General features: G+C 45.3%; 2 protein-coding genes and 1 long non-coding RNA gene across 5 annotated transcripts in view; 1 reads left to right on the forward strand and 2 right to left on the reverse strand.

Moving 5' to 3' along the window:
• PANX1 (pannexin 1) overlaps nt 1–2,679 on the reverse strand; it is a 30,024-nt gene extending 27,345 nt beyond the window's left edge. Inside the window, exon 1 of the mRNA XM_068930482.1 lies at nt 2,230–2,679. Coding sequence (XP_068786583.1) covers nt 2,230–2,410 — 181 coding nt within the window. The 5' untranslated portion in view covers nt 2,411–2,679. The remainder of the gene's footprint in view (nt 1–2,229) is intronic.
• Nucleotides 2,680–2,806: 127 nt separating this feature from the next.
• Nucleotides 2,807–4,600, forward strand: LOC138065646 (uncharacterized). The gene is made up of 2 exons (XR_011138739.1): nt 2,807–4,348; nt 4,435–4,600. It is a non-coding gene; the product is annotated as an uncharacterized lncRNA (long non-coding RNA).
• The window catches only part of HEPHL1 (hephaestin like 1), a 37,830-nt gene continuing 26,717 nt past the window's right edge, over nt 4,329–15,441 (reverse strand). For 2 of the 3 annotated variants that reach the window (XM_009684110.2, XM_009684113.2), the window contains 8 exons: nt 14,662–14,801; nt 13,413–13,553; nt 10,260–10,366; nt 9,599–9,821; nt 8,724–8,863; nt 7,945–8,104; nt 6,821–6,901; nt 4,329–6,741 (listed from right to left, as the gene is read on the reverse strand). In XM_009684110.2, the coding sequence (XP_009682405.1) occupies nt 6,539–6,741; nt 6,821–6,901; nt 7,945–8,104; nt 8,724–8,863; nt 9,599–9,821; nt 10,260–10,366; nt 13,413–13,553; nt 14,662–14,801 (1,195 nt within the window). In that variant the 3' untranslated portion in view covers nt 4,329–6,538. Of the gene's footprint in view, nt 6,742–6,820; nt 6,902–7,944; nt 8,105–8,723; nt 8,864–9,598; nt 9,822–10,259; nt 10,367–13,412; nt 13,554–14,661; nt 14,802–15,441 lie in introns of those variants that run through there. The other variant, XM_009684111.2, reaches the window with a different exon arrangement.

A 15,441-nucleotide genomic window follows, 5' to 3' on the forward strand; every position in this document is an offset into this window, starting at 1 on the left:
TGCTTGACCAGACCTTCCACAGGACTCGGATCTCATCTTGACATTCCCATCCTGGTTGTCCTTGATTCCTCTGCTTCATTATTGCAAGTCACAATACTCTGTTTACATCTATTGAAATAGGTTTGTAACTAGATGAAAATAGAGCACTCTGAGGCGTCTTACCTCTTAAGCGGTCTGATATCTGATTAATGCTATTCATGATGCTTTTGCACAGATTCACCACCAATTCACAGTCCAACTCATTTCTACTCTCCTGAAAGCTACTTTACTCAGAACTATAAGATATAAAACATATATCTTGGGTATAAAACATATATCTTGAGTATGAGACGCTGAATGCCAATAAACAGGTACATACTATAAAATCAACTATTTCTGAAAGTGCAGAAGTCACATGACTCACCTCTGTCTCAAAAGCGGACAGCAGTGCCTACTCACCTATGAAATCTTAATTCAGATAGTGCCATTTAAATTCACAACAATTTTTACATGCAGCATATTTTTATAAGCAAGCCTCTGAATTATAAATCCAAGTCACCTCAGTCATTTCTCCGACACCGAAAGGGTTGGCTACTGTGCTGCTGCACAAGTACTCCTGTAACATGGCGATAGGAGAAAAAGGACAGTAAAATAACCAGTAAAAAAGATAACTTGGCCCTTCTCATGTAAAACACACCTTGAGTCATATATCCCTTCAACAGAAGTTGCACTGGAGGAGGAGTTTCAGAATCGCTACACCTGCGGGCCTGCCCCTTGACACCACAACCAAGAAGCCTTTTCAAACTTCACTCCCACGGCGATGCTTCCTGGCAGACCAGGTCTTATGAGACACAGCAGTAGCATGGCTGACTTGGACCCCACTGCCCGCAGAGGAACCGGGCAAAACTTTTCAGAGAGCTCCCACTACTCACGCTGCCTCGACACCCACAGCCTGGCGTTCACAGGTGCAAAAGCACCACTTACACCCAGCATTACCCTGCAAGGTTGTAAGGTAGCTCAAATCTGAGGAGCAGGAGACCAGCGTCAACATACAGCTGAGGCATCCTCAGTCCAAACCCAGAAGTCTGAAAACCCTTCTCCCAGACCCCTACCCCAGACAGCTCCTAAATGACAAATAAACCTTGTTGCAAAGTACTGCAAGCGTTGGGAACTGGGATGCTGCACATGGACAGTCCTCAAGGCACAGCTCAGCACGCTGCTTATGCTTAAGGCTGACCAACATTGAGGCACAAACAGACTGGTGTGGCTGTCACCTTCTTTAAATCACACCTGAGGGAGATGTAGCAGCTCAGTTGCTGCTGGTGGAGTTGCTCTGGAGGTGTTTGAGAACAGCACCAAAGAGGCCAGATTACCTCTACAGTTTGGATATTCACCAAAGAGGAGGAGGGAACGGGGAAAGAGAGGAAAAGGCCAATCGTGGATGCCTGACACCTGGAAAGAACAGATTGTGAGTAGGCACTCTCCTCTACTTGGGACGCGCTCCAGGAGAGCTGCGCTCCCTCCTGCGCGCTGCCCGTAGCCCAAACGAACCTGCCGCTCAAGTCCCAACAACTCAGGGACACTGGGTGCTTTAGAGAGGTCGATGGAAACCGCTCCTCACACACTCACACCGCAGCCTCCGCCTGAGGCCCGGGGCACCCTGCGGGGAGGTGGGCGCTGAGCCCCCGCCCTGCGAGCGCTTCAGCTGCTGCACCTTTGTTCAAAGAGTAGCAGGCTCCCACCCTTGGGTGCGCTGAAACACCAGGCAGAGCTAACCCTCCCCACACATTTAAGAGCAGCGGCAGGTGAGCATCCAAAGCCTTGTTCAGACATCCCCCCGGCCGGTCAGCTCGACATCTGGAGCGTGCGGGGACGTCCACCCCGGCCGCCCCTGCCCGCAGGTGCGTGGGGCGCCGCGGCCCAGGGACGTCGGGATCCCGCATCCGCCACAAAAACACCCCCGGGCTGGGGGGTGGAGAGGCACCTTCAGCACCACCAAGTCCCCACTCCCACGGCCCCCCCGGCACCACCCAAGCCCCGCGGCCAACAGGGGCTGCCCGGGGCACACACAAACCGCACGGCCCACCGTGTCCCCAGGGGCACCACGGGGGACCCCAGGGCCCCGGCGACACCCGGCTCCGCCAGGCCACCCTCCTCCTCCTCCTACTCCCTCCTCCTCCTCGCCGCCTGCCGCCGCCGGGGCCTGGCTCTCGGCGGGAGGTGCCTGCCCGGGCCGGGGTCGCCGGTTACCGATGGAGACCTCCTGGGCGAAGGCCAGGGAGATGAGCAGCAGCGGCAGCCCCACGGCGATGCAGGTGACGATCTTGTCCAGCGCCAGCTCCAGCCGCAGCCCCTTGTAGCGCGTCTCCGGCGGCTCCTTCAGCAGGAAGTCGGAGAAGACGTACTCGGTGGCGATGTGCGCGATGGCCATGGCGGGCGCGGCTCGGCACGGCTCGGCTCGGCTCGGCTCGGCACGGCTCGGCTCGGCTCGGCTCGGCTCGGCTCGGCTCGGCTCGGCACAGCTCGGCACGGCTCGGCACGGCTCGGCTCGGCTCGGCTCGGCACGGCTCGGCACGGCTCGGCACGGCTCGGCTAAGCTCAGCAGCGCCCCTGCTGTTCAGCTCGGCCCCGCACGGCTCGGCCCGGCCCGGCGCCGCCTCCCAGCCTCTGCCCCGGTCGGAGCTGGCCCGTCTGCCCCCCCCCGCCCCTGCGGGTGGCCCCGGTCCAACGCGTGCTCCAGCGGGGTCAGGTGGCTCAGGGCCGTGTCCGGGCGGGTTCCGAGTATCTCCGAGGATGGAGCCTCCACAACCTCCCTGGGCAACCTGTTCCCGTGTGTCCTCAGCCCTCCGGCGGAAAAGCTTCTTTCTTATAGTCAGGTGGAGTTCCCTGCATCTCAGTGTGCACCCGCTGCCTCTTCTCCTCTCACTGGGCACCACTGAGAAGAGCCTGGCTCCATCTTTTTACTCTCCCATCAAGCATTTATACACATTGATACGATCCTCCTGAGCTTTCTCCTCCAGGCTGAAGAGCCCCAGCCTTTCCTCTTGTGTCAAATGCTCCAAGCCCTTAATCAAGCTAGAGCTATGCGCTGTAGCCATTTTCTCCACCCACAGCGTTTGGTCTTCACACCTCTGGTCGCTTTCTTGTGAGAGCCAGTGAGGGGCCGTCATATTTAATAACCCTTGACTGTCCGCCACTCCATATATTGTTCCAGTTCCGTTCTGGATCTCTGTAAACACCAAGCATCCTCAACCCCACCAGACGATATGAGTTGCAGAGGTCACTGTCCACCCTGCCCAGAGCTACCCCCCATTGCTGTGCTTTGCACGTGCCACCTCCCTGGCTCATTGGTGGCCCATAATGCTTCTGCCAAAGGGACAAATTGTTCCCTTCTCCACACAACTGTCATTTTATAAAATCACTATCCTCTGTGCTCTCAGTTGTCCTTCCTATGCCGCCAAGCCCTAATCCAAGCGAATGACTCTTCATTTGGAAAGCATTCTACAATCCTGATTCCCTTTTGTTTCTGTGCTGTTCTTGTGCTATTGTATCCTTTTCTGGACAGGCCCAAGGATATGACCCTATTCAAGATGCAAGTGCGCCATATATTTATATAACAGTACAATGATATTTCCTGGATTGCTCTGTTTTTAATTCCTAATGATTCCTAATGTTCAGTTACCTTTCTGCCTACTAATAAGCATTGAGCTAACATTGTCATAAAACTATTTTACCTCTAAGCTCTCGTTTCTGAGCTTACATATTATGCATAAGGCTAGCATTGCTTTCCTCCACAAGTGCTACTTTCAACTTATCGGTACTATATTTTATCTTTTTATCGCTAAGCCACTCAGTAGCACAAGGTTCTGTTGCAGCTTTTTACACTCGACATCATTTTTCATGCTGCATGTAGTTACAATTGTCACTAAACGTTGTCACCCTTTTCCACATCACTTATAGGGAGCAGCATGGATCCTTGCAGCACACCATGAATGACTTTCAGTCGTGTGAAAGCTGGCTACTTATTCCTGTCTTTTAAGCAGTTATTTAGCTTGTGTGAACCCTTTCTCACATCCCACGGTGATTTCATTTCTTTAAAAAGCTCTATAACTAGGGTCCTTCTCAAATGTCTAATGGAGATTCAAGCAGGCTGTATTCATCCAAGTCTCTTATCTACACAATGAGTCTTTCAAAAACCTCTTAGAGGTACACTTTCCTTTAACAAAAAATGTATTGATTTTTCTATGATCTGTTTTGTTCCTTTGACCACTTTTGCATTTTTTAGAATAGTTCTACCAGCTTGCGTTGTGTGGGTGTCAAGGCTAACCATTTGTAGTCCCCTAGATCTCCTCTGGCACGGTTTTTAAAGGTTGGTATCATATTTGTCAACTTTGGAGCTTTTGGTACTGAGACTGCTACCAAGGTTAGTGATGCAGTTATGTCATACTCCTTTAGCACTCCGGGAGAAGACTACCTCCGCCTGCTGAACAGCGACTGTTCGTTGTGTTGCTTTCTTCTCTGCCTCTGCTGGTGCTTCAGTCTGATATGGATGCGATCCTTTGACACAGATGTTTTCCCAGCTCTCCCATGCTGAACGTAGACTAAAAAACACATTTCCATTTCCTGCCTTTGGTGTGTTTTTTTCTGAGTTCTCCTCCTTTGTTATGACGGTTGATTGATCCCACAGGCCTTTCCCACTCCTCGTGTCCTAAAATAGCAGGTGCAGTTTGTGCTGTTTGGAGAGTTTATTTGGGATCCCACTTGAAGATGCAGTTGTGCTCGTCTGGCAAAACACCCCACCGGCTTTCCGGGATGAGGCCAGCTGCACAGTCCTCACGCTGGGCACCGTGCAGGCAGGTGATGCTTAACGCTGGGGTTTGTCCTTTCCACGGCAGGCTGTCATCTGTGCAAGCAGCATGGCACTTCCTGAGTCCTTGAGGACCTTTGGGCACTTCGTTCCTGTTTCACAACCACTGTCTGGTAATATGCCAGATAAATAAACTGTCCCAGAAGATTCATGCAAATAGCTAGGTTTTTATCATCAATGTAGTCAAAATATATTTATGATTCTGCTTTAAAGTCAGATCCATTAGCTACTCCAAAAGGAAAGTACCAAATAATTTGCTTTATTAACAGCGCATGTTTAAGTGAAAGGCTTTAATTTTATATGTATACAGTAAGCAAATGTTCTGTACACATAAGTGTTTTTTGCACAGGAGACTTCGATGCTAGTGTTTCTATAAAACAGAAAGTGAAAAGGGTTTACAGTATCCGTCTTTGTCTACTTGAAGAGGAGATTTATAAAACAATAGTGGAAGTGCTTATTGCTATGATGTAACTCCGAGCTGGGCTCAGTCCTGCAGTTCCGCCTCACACGCCGCATGCGTCTGTGGTGCGTGTCTGCTTGTACAGGACTGAGGAAAACAAAGAATCAGGAAATGACTGAGAAGCAGCCAAGAAACTTCTATGTATTGGCTACCTGGACATTAATCCAGAGCACCATTAAGCTACAATAAGACTGATGGGCAGTACAGTTGCCTACATTTGAACATATTTCGAAATACAGAACTGGAAAAAATAAAGTAAAAAACAGCAACTTGAATTTACATTGAAAGTCAAACGTGGATAAACAGTTTCACAGGTTGAAGAATGTGTTTGTTCTGGAGTTCCTCTGCAAGAGCTGTAGGGGATGTAAGCAGCTGGCTCGCAAGAATAAACATTTTCTAATTAAAAATGAACCATAAATATTCAAGTATCACTATGTACAGCCTGATTCTGCCAGTCTTCCTCACAGAGGGCAGTGGTCAGCCTCCTGATGCTCTCATTAAAACTTGGGACTGGAGCACTACTTGGTGTAAAGAAGAGTTGCAGAATCAGGAGCACAATGAGCAGCAATTACAAAATCAAATAACTTTTCTGTTGATTGCTCAGGGCTAGATTTTTAAAGGGATTAACAAAAGCAATTGGGAACTAACACCCGGTGAACTTTGGTGCTAAGCTACAATGTTAGGTATCTAAATACCTTTAAAAATCCATTGCCAGTGTGCAGTTTCCTCATTTAATAGGGTAAAAGGGAGAATCTCTTAAATGTCATTAGACTCCTCGCGCTTGATTCTGCTCTCTGCCTGGTGTAAATCCGGTTTCCCTTTGGAATACCATAAGGAGTTGCAGATTTACATCTGCGCTTTCAGCAATCAGCACACTTAAAGCAGTCACTCATAATATCAGCTAGTGTGAACCCAGTGCCAATCACTGAGCACACAGATACAATTCTGCCCTCTCCTTCCTCCCACGAAAATCCTTTGCACCTGGTGCGTTTGCCAAGAGGTGTGGTGCTTCATTGTATTATCTGATCTTGGGCAAAGCTCAAGTGAGCTTCAGAGGAGCAGAAACAGAGAGGAGTGGTGTATGGCTCGCGGAGTTTAACCCTACGGCTCACGTTCACTCTTGTGAGCGCTGGCTACAGGATAGGACCGTCAACATATGTCTCGCTTCAGTTTTATTGGCAGCATACAACAAAATCCAGTGCAGCTCTGCGAATGATGCTGGAAGTGGGAATTTACGGGGAATCCGTCAGAAGTGGGCTTTTGTCATGCAGAGTGCTATAATAGATCTTGCTCTCTTGGCGCGTAAGGAGGCAGAAGAAGATTAATATTGTTGTCAGTAGAACAAGTCCAATGAAAAAAAGGGCTGCAAATATCAATCTTGCTTCTCCGGGATTCAAAGTTTTGCCAAAAAAATTGACTCCTTCTCTGTCATAACCTGTCAAACGAGAAGTAGTTTATGAGAAATCTGTGCATCAATCTGATAAGTTTTATATACTGATTTTAAAAATCCGTACCCTCTGTAGTGGTCCTGTTTTCTGTAGCAATAGGATCATATACAGCAGTTGTGAGTCCGCCTTCTAAAGGAACATCACGTACTATGCAGGGAAAGAAAAAAACTTAGTTAAGCTGAAAGCCTTATTAAACTGATTTTTATATTCTGGAAAAATAGCACAACATAATTCCTTCTACCTTAGTAATCTGAATAGGAATTCTGATGAGGTCAGCACAGTTTTTATCAGATTGCTCTGGGTAGCTCTATGGGCAAAATTCCCCTTCCCCATGGGGCTCTCTGTTACCTGAATTCTGCATTTACTTGTCCATTTGACATTTCACAGCCAGAACAAATATCAGGTATTCAATAGATTCACCTTCAAGGAAGGAGTATTTTGGCGACATTTGGCATTGTGTTCGCCCCGCTGCTGCTGCAGGATCAGAGTTAGGAGGAGTGCCTGCTGGGTGCTGCTGCAGCCCCTGCAGAGAGTGTAAGCAGGTACTGAATGTGCTGTGCAGCTGGGGACCCTCTAGGGAGCTGTTGGGCCTGAAAACTCACTTGGTGAAATTATGTGATGTGGAGAGGCCCATAATGCACTTTTGGCTTAAGCTGCAAGTGAGCAAGGGACCAGCACCACTCCAGAGGTAACCTTGCCCGTGAGATCAAAGCGTTTCCCCCTTCCCTTGGTCAAAGGATCACCTATTTCTCAGACAGAAGGGAAGGCTCAGCAACTATTTTCTGTAACATATCGTATCTCAACGGGCCCCTGCCCATGCAGGAAGGAGCTTGAATATCCCTGTGGGCAGGCAGAAAGGAACCAGCAGCGTGCATGCCTGCAGACACTACCGCTTACCGCACGTGTTGTGGGTCTACAGCTGCTAAAAATAGCTTGATGTCATCTTGTGCATCACCTACAGTCTGCTATTGTATTAGAGGGGCTGTTGTTAAGCACCGACTGTTTTTAGAGGTGTTTTCCCTGTCCCTAGACGACGCTAACTGGCCATGGCAATGCAGTATTTTACAGGTTCTTCCCAGCACCATCCAGGGTGCAGGGCTAACATTAGCCATCTCCTTTCCTACCTGCCTTTTGTCTGAATTGCTGTGATACCTCCACAGAGTCCTAAGGCAGTATTTCTGCTACTGCACCTGATTTATTGATGGTATAGGTTGTTTCCATGCCAGCGTGGATGTGATCAGCTACGTGACAGTGCAGAAGCCAAGTCCCAGGGTTTTCTGCTACAAGTTCAATTGTCTGGAAAGTCCCAGGAAAAAGGTCATACACATCTCCTCTGTGATCCTTATCTGTCTGTGGCAAGGCAAAATAAGCACTGTAAGAGTCTCGCCCTACTCTGCTCAAACAGCCCCCTCCATGCACCGAGATATTCCAGTTAGACTGTCAGCTCCTTGAGGCACATGAAAAGCTTCTTGTTATATGTTTCCTCCGTACCTTACACAAGGGAACTGAGGCCCATGGGCAGCCCTCATTTAATTAATCAACAATTCACAACAGGAGACTGCTCCCTAGGACTTAAGGTCTTAGTTGAGTACAGGTATTTCTCTGGAAGTCAAATTCTTTAAATAGTCCTGCCAGTGTCAAGCTGTTGCTCCTTTAAACCATAGTGTAAGCAGGCATAAAATTCTCTGACGTCCGTGTACCTTCACTTATAGCCGTGGGCAAACGTGTATTTTAGCCCACCTAACCGTGTCCTCTAATGGTGACATTTATTCATAACAGGCTCATAGTGGTAGAAGCTTTACAAAATTCTCAAATCATTTTGTACTTTCTTCACATGCAAAACTCCTACCAAGCTCAGCATCAGCCCAGGACTATGTGTGCCAGATGCACAAAGAGGCCAGAACCTGGAAGGCTTTGCAGAAATTTCCCATCATATTGTAAAAATTGTACTTTGATTTGTTTCACCAACCTTGAAGATGAAGGTCTGTGCATGGAAATGGACTGTATGTATGTCGACTTCATTACCCATTCCTATCAAATACCAATTTGTCCTATCACCTTCATTCATTGTTAGACCCAGGAGACTGTTATAGATCTTCCCGTTGATTGCTAGAAGAATGACAAAATAGGATGGATAAGCGAGTGGATTAGTAACTGGCCGCTGCATGGGCAATGACAGCCAAACAGCCAGGCACTGTTCTCACTTCTGCTGTGGAAAACGGGTGCCTGGGTAGGGAAGGGACAGGCGCCACGGGGCCAGGGCAAGGGCTCTCCGTGGTGGCTGCCATCCCGGCAAGAAGTTTTTGTTTCAGTTTCCAAATAGAACGAACCATTCATTTACCTCTCAAAACATAGGATAGTTCTTTAACCTGTTAAGATTGAACTCGTAGGCAGAGAGGATTTATGCTGAGAACCTACACGGACGAAGGAGGGATGGAGCTGTTGCCTAAAATGGACAGAATATGTAGAAACAAAAGTTTTGTTTTGTTTGGGCTGTTCCTGCCCCCATTCAGTCTGTTCTGCCTGGATCCTGGCCTGATTGCTACTCTGGCCACAGTTTCCAAATGTCATCGTCACGCTCCTACCAAGCGAGCCAGCAAGGAATGCAGCTCTGAAATGATGGGAGAAGTCTGGCAGTGCAGCCTCTCCCTGTGAGCATAAAATTAAACCAACTTGTTAGAAAAATACCTTGCTGGGCCTCATGAAACCTTCTTGTTTCTAGTTTTGTGGTTTATGAAGATGTCACATGGTTGGGTGATTGCAGGCTAAGTCCAGCGTCTTCCTAAAAGGGCTATGGAAAGTAAACCCCTATCCTCTCGGCTGCTGCCAGTGAGTCCTACATACCATGCTTGCTGTTGCCTTCTACAAAGTTCTCAGTGTAGTTAAAATCATCAGGATTCTTATGAAGGTATGTTTCAATATTTTCTTTCAAATACCAGGATTCATTTTCATCAAACACCATAAACAGAAGCGTAAATTCACGATCAATGTCTTTTCTTAAACCATTTTCATCTAGAATTCCTTTTCTGCAAACTACGAGAGGCCCAATCAGACCACTGTATGTGTCCTGGAATAAAATAAATATTTGCATTACAGATTTGCTAGGTCATCTAGTTACGAAATAAATATAGATTAACTACATATGAAATAAAGATGAAATTCCATTTTCCTATCAGACAAAAAAAACTCCAATCTATCTGATCTGAGAAATCTTTCTGTATATTTTAGATTGTAATGACCCAAAGCAATGTTTTTCCCCCACCAAAACTTCCTTTACCTATTCTTTAAGAAAGGAATCACATTCATTCAATATATCCTGGGGGTTTCAACAGATTACATTACCCAAACATGGGTAAGTATTATCAAAGAAGGCAAAGCATCTAGCTCAGTAAATCCTTATTCTAGCCTGTGGTCCTCGTATAAATGAGAAGCAGGATTGTTTCGGAAACATTATACAAGAGAGGGGGCTTTATGCAAAACAATGTAACGACCATTTCCTGGTTACCTTTACAAAATTCACTGTTGAATAATAAACCCAAGTGATACAGTTTGGATCGGTTTTACCCGGGCCTGATCTTTCTGGGATGTTCCATCTGTAGGTGTTTATTTCCTCTGAAACAGAGAGAGAACACTTTCACCAAGAGCAGCTGGGTTTCGGGAGCTTTAAATAGTATGTATCTGGATTCAATACCCTCCTGATTAATGAGTGATCTGCATTGTGCGATCTATGTAAGCGTGCAAGGATGTAATACGGACATGACTTTGCCTTCCATGGGGTCAGTGAGGTGCCAGTGGTGTAAATGAAGGCAGGTATGACCCTGAAAAGGAGATCTGCTCTGTGATTTGCAGCAGTGCATCACCTCTCGATCAGGAGCGGAGAGCTGAGTGCAAGCTAACCTTGATATCCCCTTGCCTGCTGATTGTGAGCTACGGGAGGTAGGTGTCCTTCCCTCCTCCAGCTAAGCCTCCACTCTTCAGCAGTTACCAGAGGACCCCCAAAACCATCACCTCTGCCATGTCCTTCCTGAGGGTGAGTAGAGATTCCCAGTAAGAAAAGGCACCAATGCCACGGCCTGAAAATGGCTTATTTATGAGAGGTTAGAAACAATGTGAATAATTTTATGTATGTCCATGTGTGAGGCCGTTACAGCAGTTTATCTGAGGTTAGCATCTCCAGTTTTGTACTGACCTTTGATTTTACAGAACAAAATAATTGGATGGGCAAATAATCTGTGCTATGCTTCCCACTTTAATTTTTCGCTAGTGTTGGAGGGGAGGGCAGGATACCAAGATGTGGTCAACACCTTGTCCTTCTAAGTGCTGAACACATGCTGAACCAGACAGTCTCTGGCCCAAACATCTTCAAGACTCATAAAACCGGAGAACAACTGGGGACAGACTACGCGTCAGGGGAAAACAAAGCAATCATGAAACTGCTGGCCTTATTGCAGCTGCTGCCCAGCAGCTGTCAACAGTTGTGAGCATTGTGGCAGAAGACGGTTTTCAAGTTTAAATGTTTGTGAAGTGACTGAGGTAGCTTTGTGCCACTGAGACATTAGACCATTTTAATGGATCATGCAACAGTGTGTTTTATTGTATGGCAATAATTACATGAAGAGAAATAGTGACTCTCAAATATCGTATTATATAGGGTGAGCCTCATGTAAATGTTGCAGTACCATTTAATCTTAAAGGACAAACCTGTATATTGTAGCAGGGGTTCATTTACTTAAGCAGAGATTAGCAAGGCTTTTAAGATGGCGTCATCTGTACCTTCTAGCCCTCATTAATTTTTTGTGTGCCAGAAAGGTGTCTGTCAACCCTCCAGCTCATGCTGTCTATGGGTGCGTCTACAGGGATTTTTGTTTCCGGGACAGAAAAGCCTATCCAAGACATGGATATTTCAGGAGATAGTGCTCAAAATAGTTTAGCAGTGTTTTCGTCAGTAGTATCTAATACGCAGGGGAGAAATGAGGCAAGATGGCTTAAGATTTTCAAGGATATGCTTTGCTAGGATAAGCAATCCTGCTAAGGTCACAGACTCATCTTGGAGGTGCAAATGAAGCATAACCCCTGAAAGGACTGCTAAACAAGAGGAAAAGGTATTTAAATGGATATCTTCTCCCTCTTTTCTGCTAGTTAAATGGAGGAATGGACAGAGGGAGGACAAAGCTTTGGCAGCCAAGAGCTGCTTTGACATAGGCTGCTATGGGTCTGCTCCCTGCATCTGTCAACTCTTGAACACGTCATGCGCAGTCCCTTTCAGAAGCAGGCAGTGCTCTAGGAATTATGAGTCTAGAAAAGCAAATATATACCTGATGACTTGCTCAGGATTTAGTAGGAATAGATGGGCCGTGAGGAACTTAGGGTGGACAGTCCAGCTTGGGTTAGGGAAGTTAGCTAGCAAGGAGCCAGGTGAAGGGATTTCCAGATGGTGGTGGTGGGGCCTGAAACGCGCAGGGACTATTCCTGTTCTGAGGTACTTGGTTTACTTGCTAACTGCTGTTTCTAAACTCCTTAGTAAAAGTTAGTACTCAGAGCTGAAGAGGCCTTTCCTTTGGCTTACTGTCAAACCCGGCCTGTGTGGCCGTCTTCCTTCATCTAATTCATCCTAAGCCTGCTCCCACGTGGCTGTGAGAGACATTACAGTAGTATTCCTAATATACCAGCGCCGGTAACAAAGGAGCATCAACGATATCATGGAGCAAATAACTAAGCAAAGAAATCATATAAGCCAGCTCAATTTTTTAATATATTTAATATATTTACCACAGATATGCATTTGTCAAACGCCAGCGAGATAAATTAGGCTTATGTTCGGCCGTGAATGTTTGTGCGATTGTCCTGTATCAGTATAGCTTCACAAAAGAAAGAAATTGCACCTTGTAAAGAGGTTTAGTATGCCAGAATTTCTTTTCATTCAGAAACTCACAAATACTGTGAAAAAAAAGAATTCCATGGATGATGGAAAGCAAAGGTAGGTGCATTTTGGGTTGACTGTAATGCCTGGCTTTGATTTGACTTTCTATTATAATATTAAAATTGAAGTAAAAAAATATATAACTGCTCAAAATGTGGCTCTCTAAATGACAATATGAAACATTTCAACACTATGAGAACTGTTTCCCACCATTTTCCTGGCTAAAAACTGAGGCATGTTTGGCCTAATTTTTTAAAGATTTTGAACCTACATGGCAAACAGTTCAGTTTTGTGTTTTATGCCACAGCTCTGAATGCAGATGCCAATAGAGTGACAGATTAGCAGAGAGGCAGAGGTGATATTGCTGACTGCAACTTTACCACGGAGTCGCTCAGTTTTTAAAATACTATTAGAATGTCAGTCCTGAGTCAAATGCGGTACTAGCTTAGGCTTCCTTTGCAATGATTATGTGCCTGCTTCTACCTTTTTGGAGGTTATCCAGTGATATTACATTACTGTTTCTATCCCTGTTAGCAACAAAGGTTTATTCTTTGCCCTAACATGCTCATGCAATCAAGAACCTACATGCATGAGAACACGGAGAATCACATATAATTAAATCTTGAATGTGTTCTTGGAAGAATGTATACGTATGAGGAAGCTTGAAAGAGGGATACTCCACCCATGTATTTTTATACCAGGTTTTTGTGGCTCAAGCTAAAAAAAAAATAGCCTTACCTGGCAAGGTCACTGGTGTCTCAGACTGTTCTTCACAACCCACTTCTTCTATACCGTGTGCAGTTATTGAATAAGGTCGGCTAGCTTTATTCTTAAATACAATCAGTACAGAGTCACCAGCCTCTGCACGCAGTAATGGACCTAAATCAAAACAACAGTCTCTAGTGATTAATGCTGCTGTTATGAATTGAGTAAAATTGAAGTTAATCAAGAATCATCTGAGAAATATATTTTCTATTATTATTTACAAGCTATAAAATTAGCTAAACTTGAATTTAGGAGCTGTCTTCTGTAAAATGTCATTGCTATTCACGGTGAAAGTAAAGAGAAATTTTTGTAACCTACAAGCTGATTCTGTGAACAAGATTTCCAAGGGTCTCTTCAGTAATAGACGTATGATAGTTCAAAAAATCATTACATTTTAACAAACTTTCAAACTTGGCCTTAGAAAGAAGCAGTGGTCTTTCTCAAAATCCTCAGGTTTTACTGTTCTTTCAGCTAAGCCATCAAAATGTGTCAGTTAGCCCAGCCGATGAAAAACTCCATATATATAACCAATTTTTTTCTTTTGGGGTGATGAGAACTGTTCACTCTGGAGAAAAGCCTTTGGTCAGCTTGTTTTTAAGGAAACTTTTGTGGATAGCTTTTGTATCTCAGATTTGATTTCTTAAGTTGGCAATAGCTTTTTTTTCTTTTTTTTTTAGAAAATTGAAATTCTTTTTTCAGTTTTGCACTGGAAAAATAAAGGAATTGTCGCTGCTCATTACAAAAATCAGCAGCATTAAACTTATTTCTAGAGAATGTTAACCATTTTATGATGTGTTGTTCATTACTTCTCATCCCATAAGACACATGAGCTGATGGTTATTTTATGACATGCATAAAATCTTGACTTGCACAATCTCAGTACAAACCAAGCACTTTAATATCTACTCAGTCTACCTACAAGAACCTCCCCCAGACTACTTGCTCTGATGTTGTGGTGAATCCTGGAAGTTCTGTTTTTACTTCCTCCCTGTAAGTACTCCTTAAGACAGTCTTTCTTGGTTTGGGAATAGATCATTAATTTGGAAAGCATCTTTACACTCAGCAGTTATATAAATTGGGTGTAAAATCACTGATAACCAGTGAGAGGCGTCAGTGTTATCTCTTTTCCTTTCCACATTAACAAAACTAGGGAAAGCTTCATTTTTGGAAAGTGATCCTCTCACTTATTAGGCTCCGTCTGTGAGCCATGACAGGTACTTGCCCAGGATTTCCAAATGTTCCTCCTCCTCGGTCCTCACTTTGCGCTGTGTAAAGTTGCCATTTGTGTACTCCCTGTAAACCACCTTCTTGTATTTTGAACCAATTAGATCTTCTGCTTGGCTCGTGAAAACATGCCCATAACTGCAAAATAAAAGGGCAGAAATAAAAAGCACAAAACTTCACACATCTAAAGGCTAGTAACTGTTGTGTTTTTCGTAACAGATGCAAAAGAATATACAGCTTGGTCCAATGTGGTGATGTGTCGTGAGGGATTTCATGCAGCAAGTAACAGCGATAATCCTTGCTGAATGCACACCCTCTTCAAGCGAGTAAAGCTTGGGATGTATTGCGCTCACCACAAACTTTTGAGAACAAAAGTCCTTCACCAGAGCTGACAAAGCCGAAACAAAGCTGAAGCTAAATGCAGGTTTGGCCACTTTTTCCAGCTCTGTCTTCCACTCTAATAAAAGATACTGTCTTTCCTTGCTAACCTCAATTCCCTTATCATGGTGGCTGCTTTCACTGTCTTGTATATTAATTAGCGACAGGAAGATGATAACTGAAGCCAAATCTCATAAAGGAAAATGCTGCTGTCATTTGAGACGAGGACAGCTTTGCCTACACCCAGATGGGGCCGGCAGGGTTCAGAGCAGTACTGGTGGCGTCCTGCACAGGGCCAAACACTTTCCTGGCACAAATTTTGGTCCAGCTGCACCCCACAGTGAGAAATGTCTTTTCCCTTCTGAACCTGGCTGAGGATGCTTTTCGTACGCTCCAGGCT

This window comes from Struthio camelus, chromosome 1, assembly GCF_040807025.1.
Source record: "Struthio camelus isolate bStrCam1 chromosome 1, bStrCam1.hap1, whole genome shotgun sequence".
NCBI classification, from domain to species: Eukaryota; Metazoa; Chordata; class Aves; order Struthioniformes; family Struthionidae; genus Struthio; species Struthio camelus.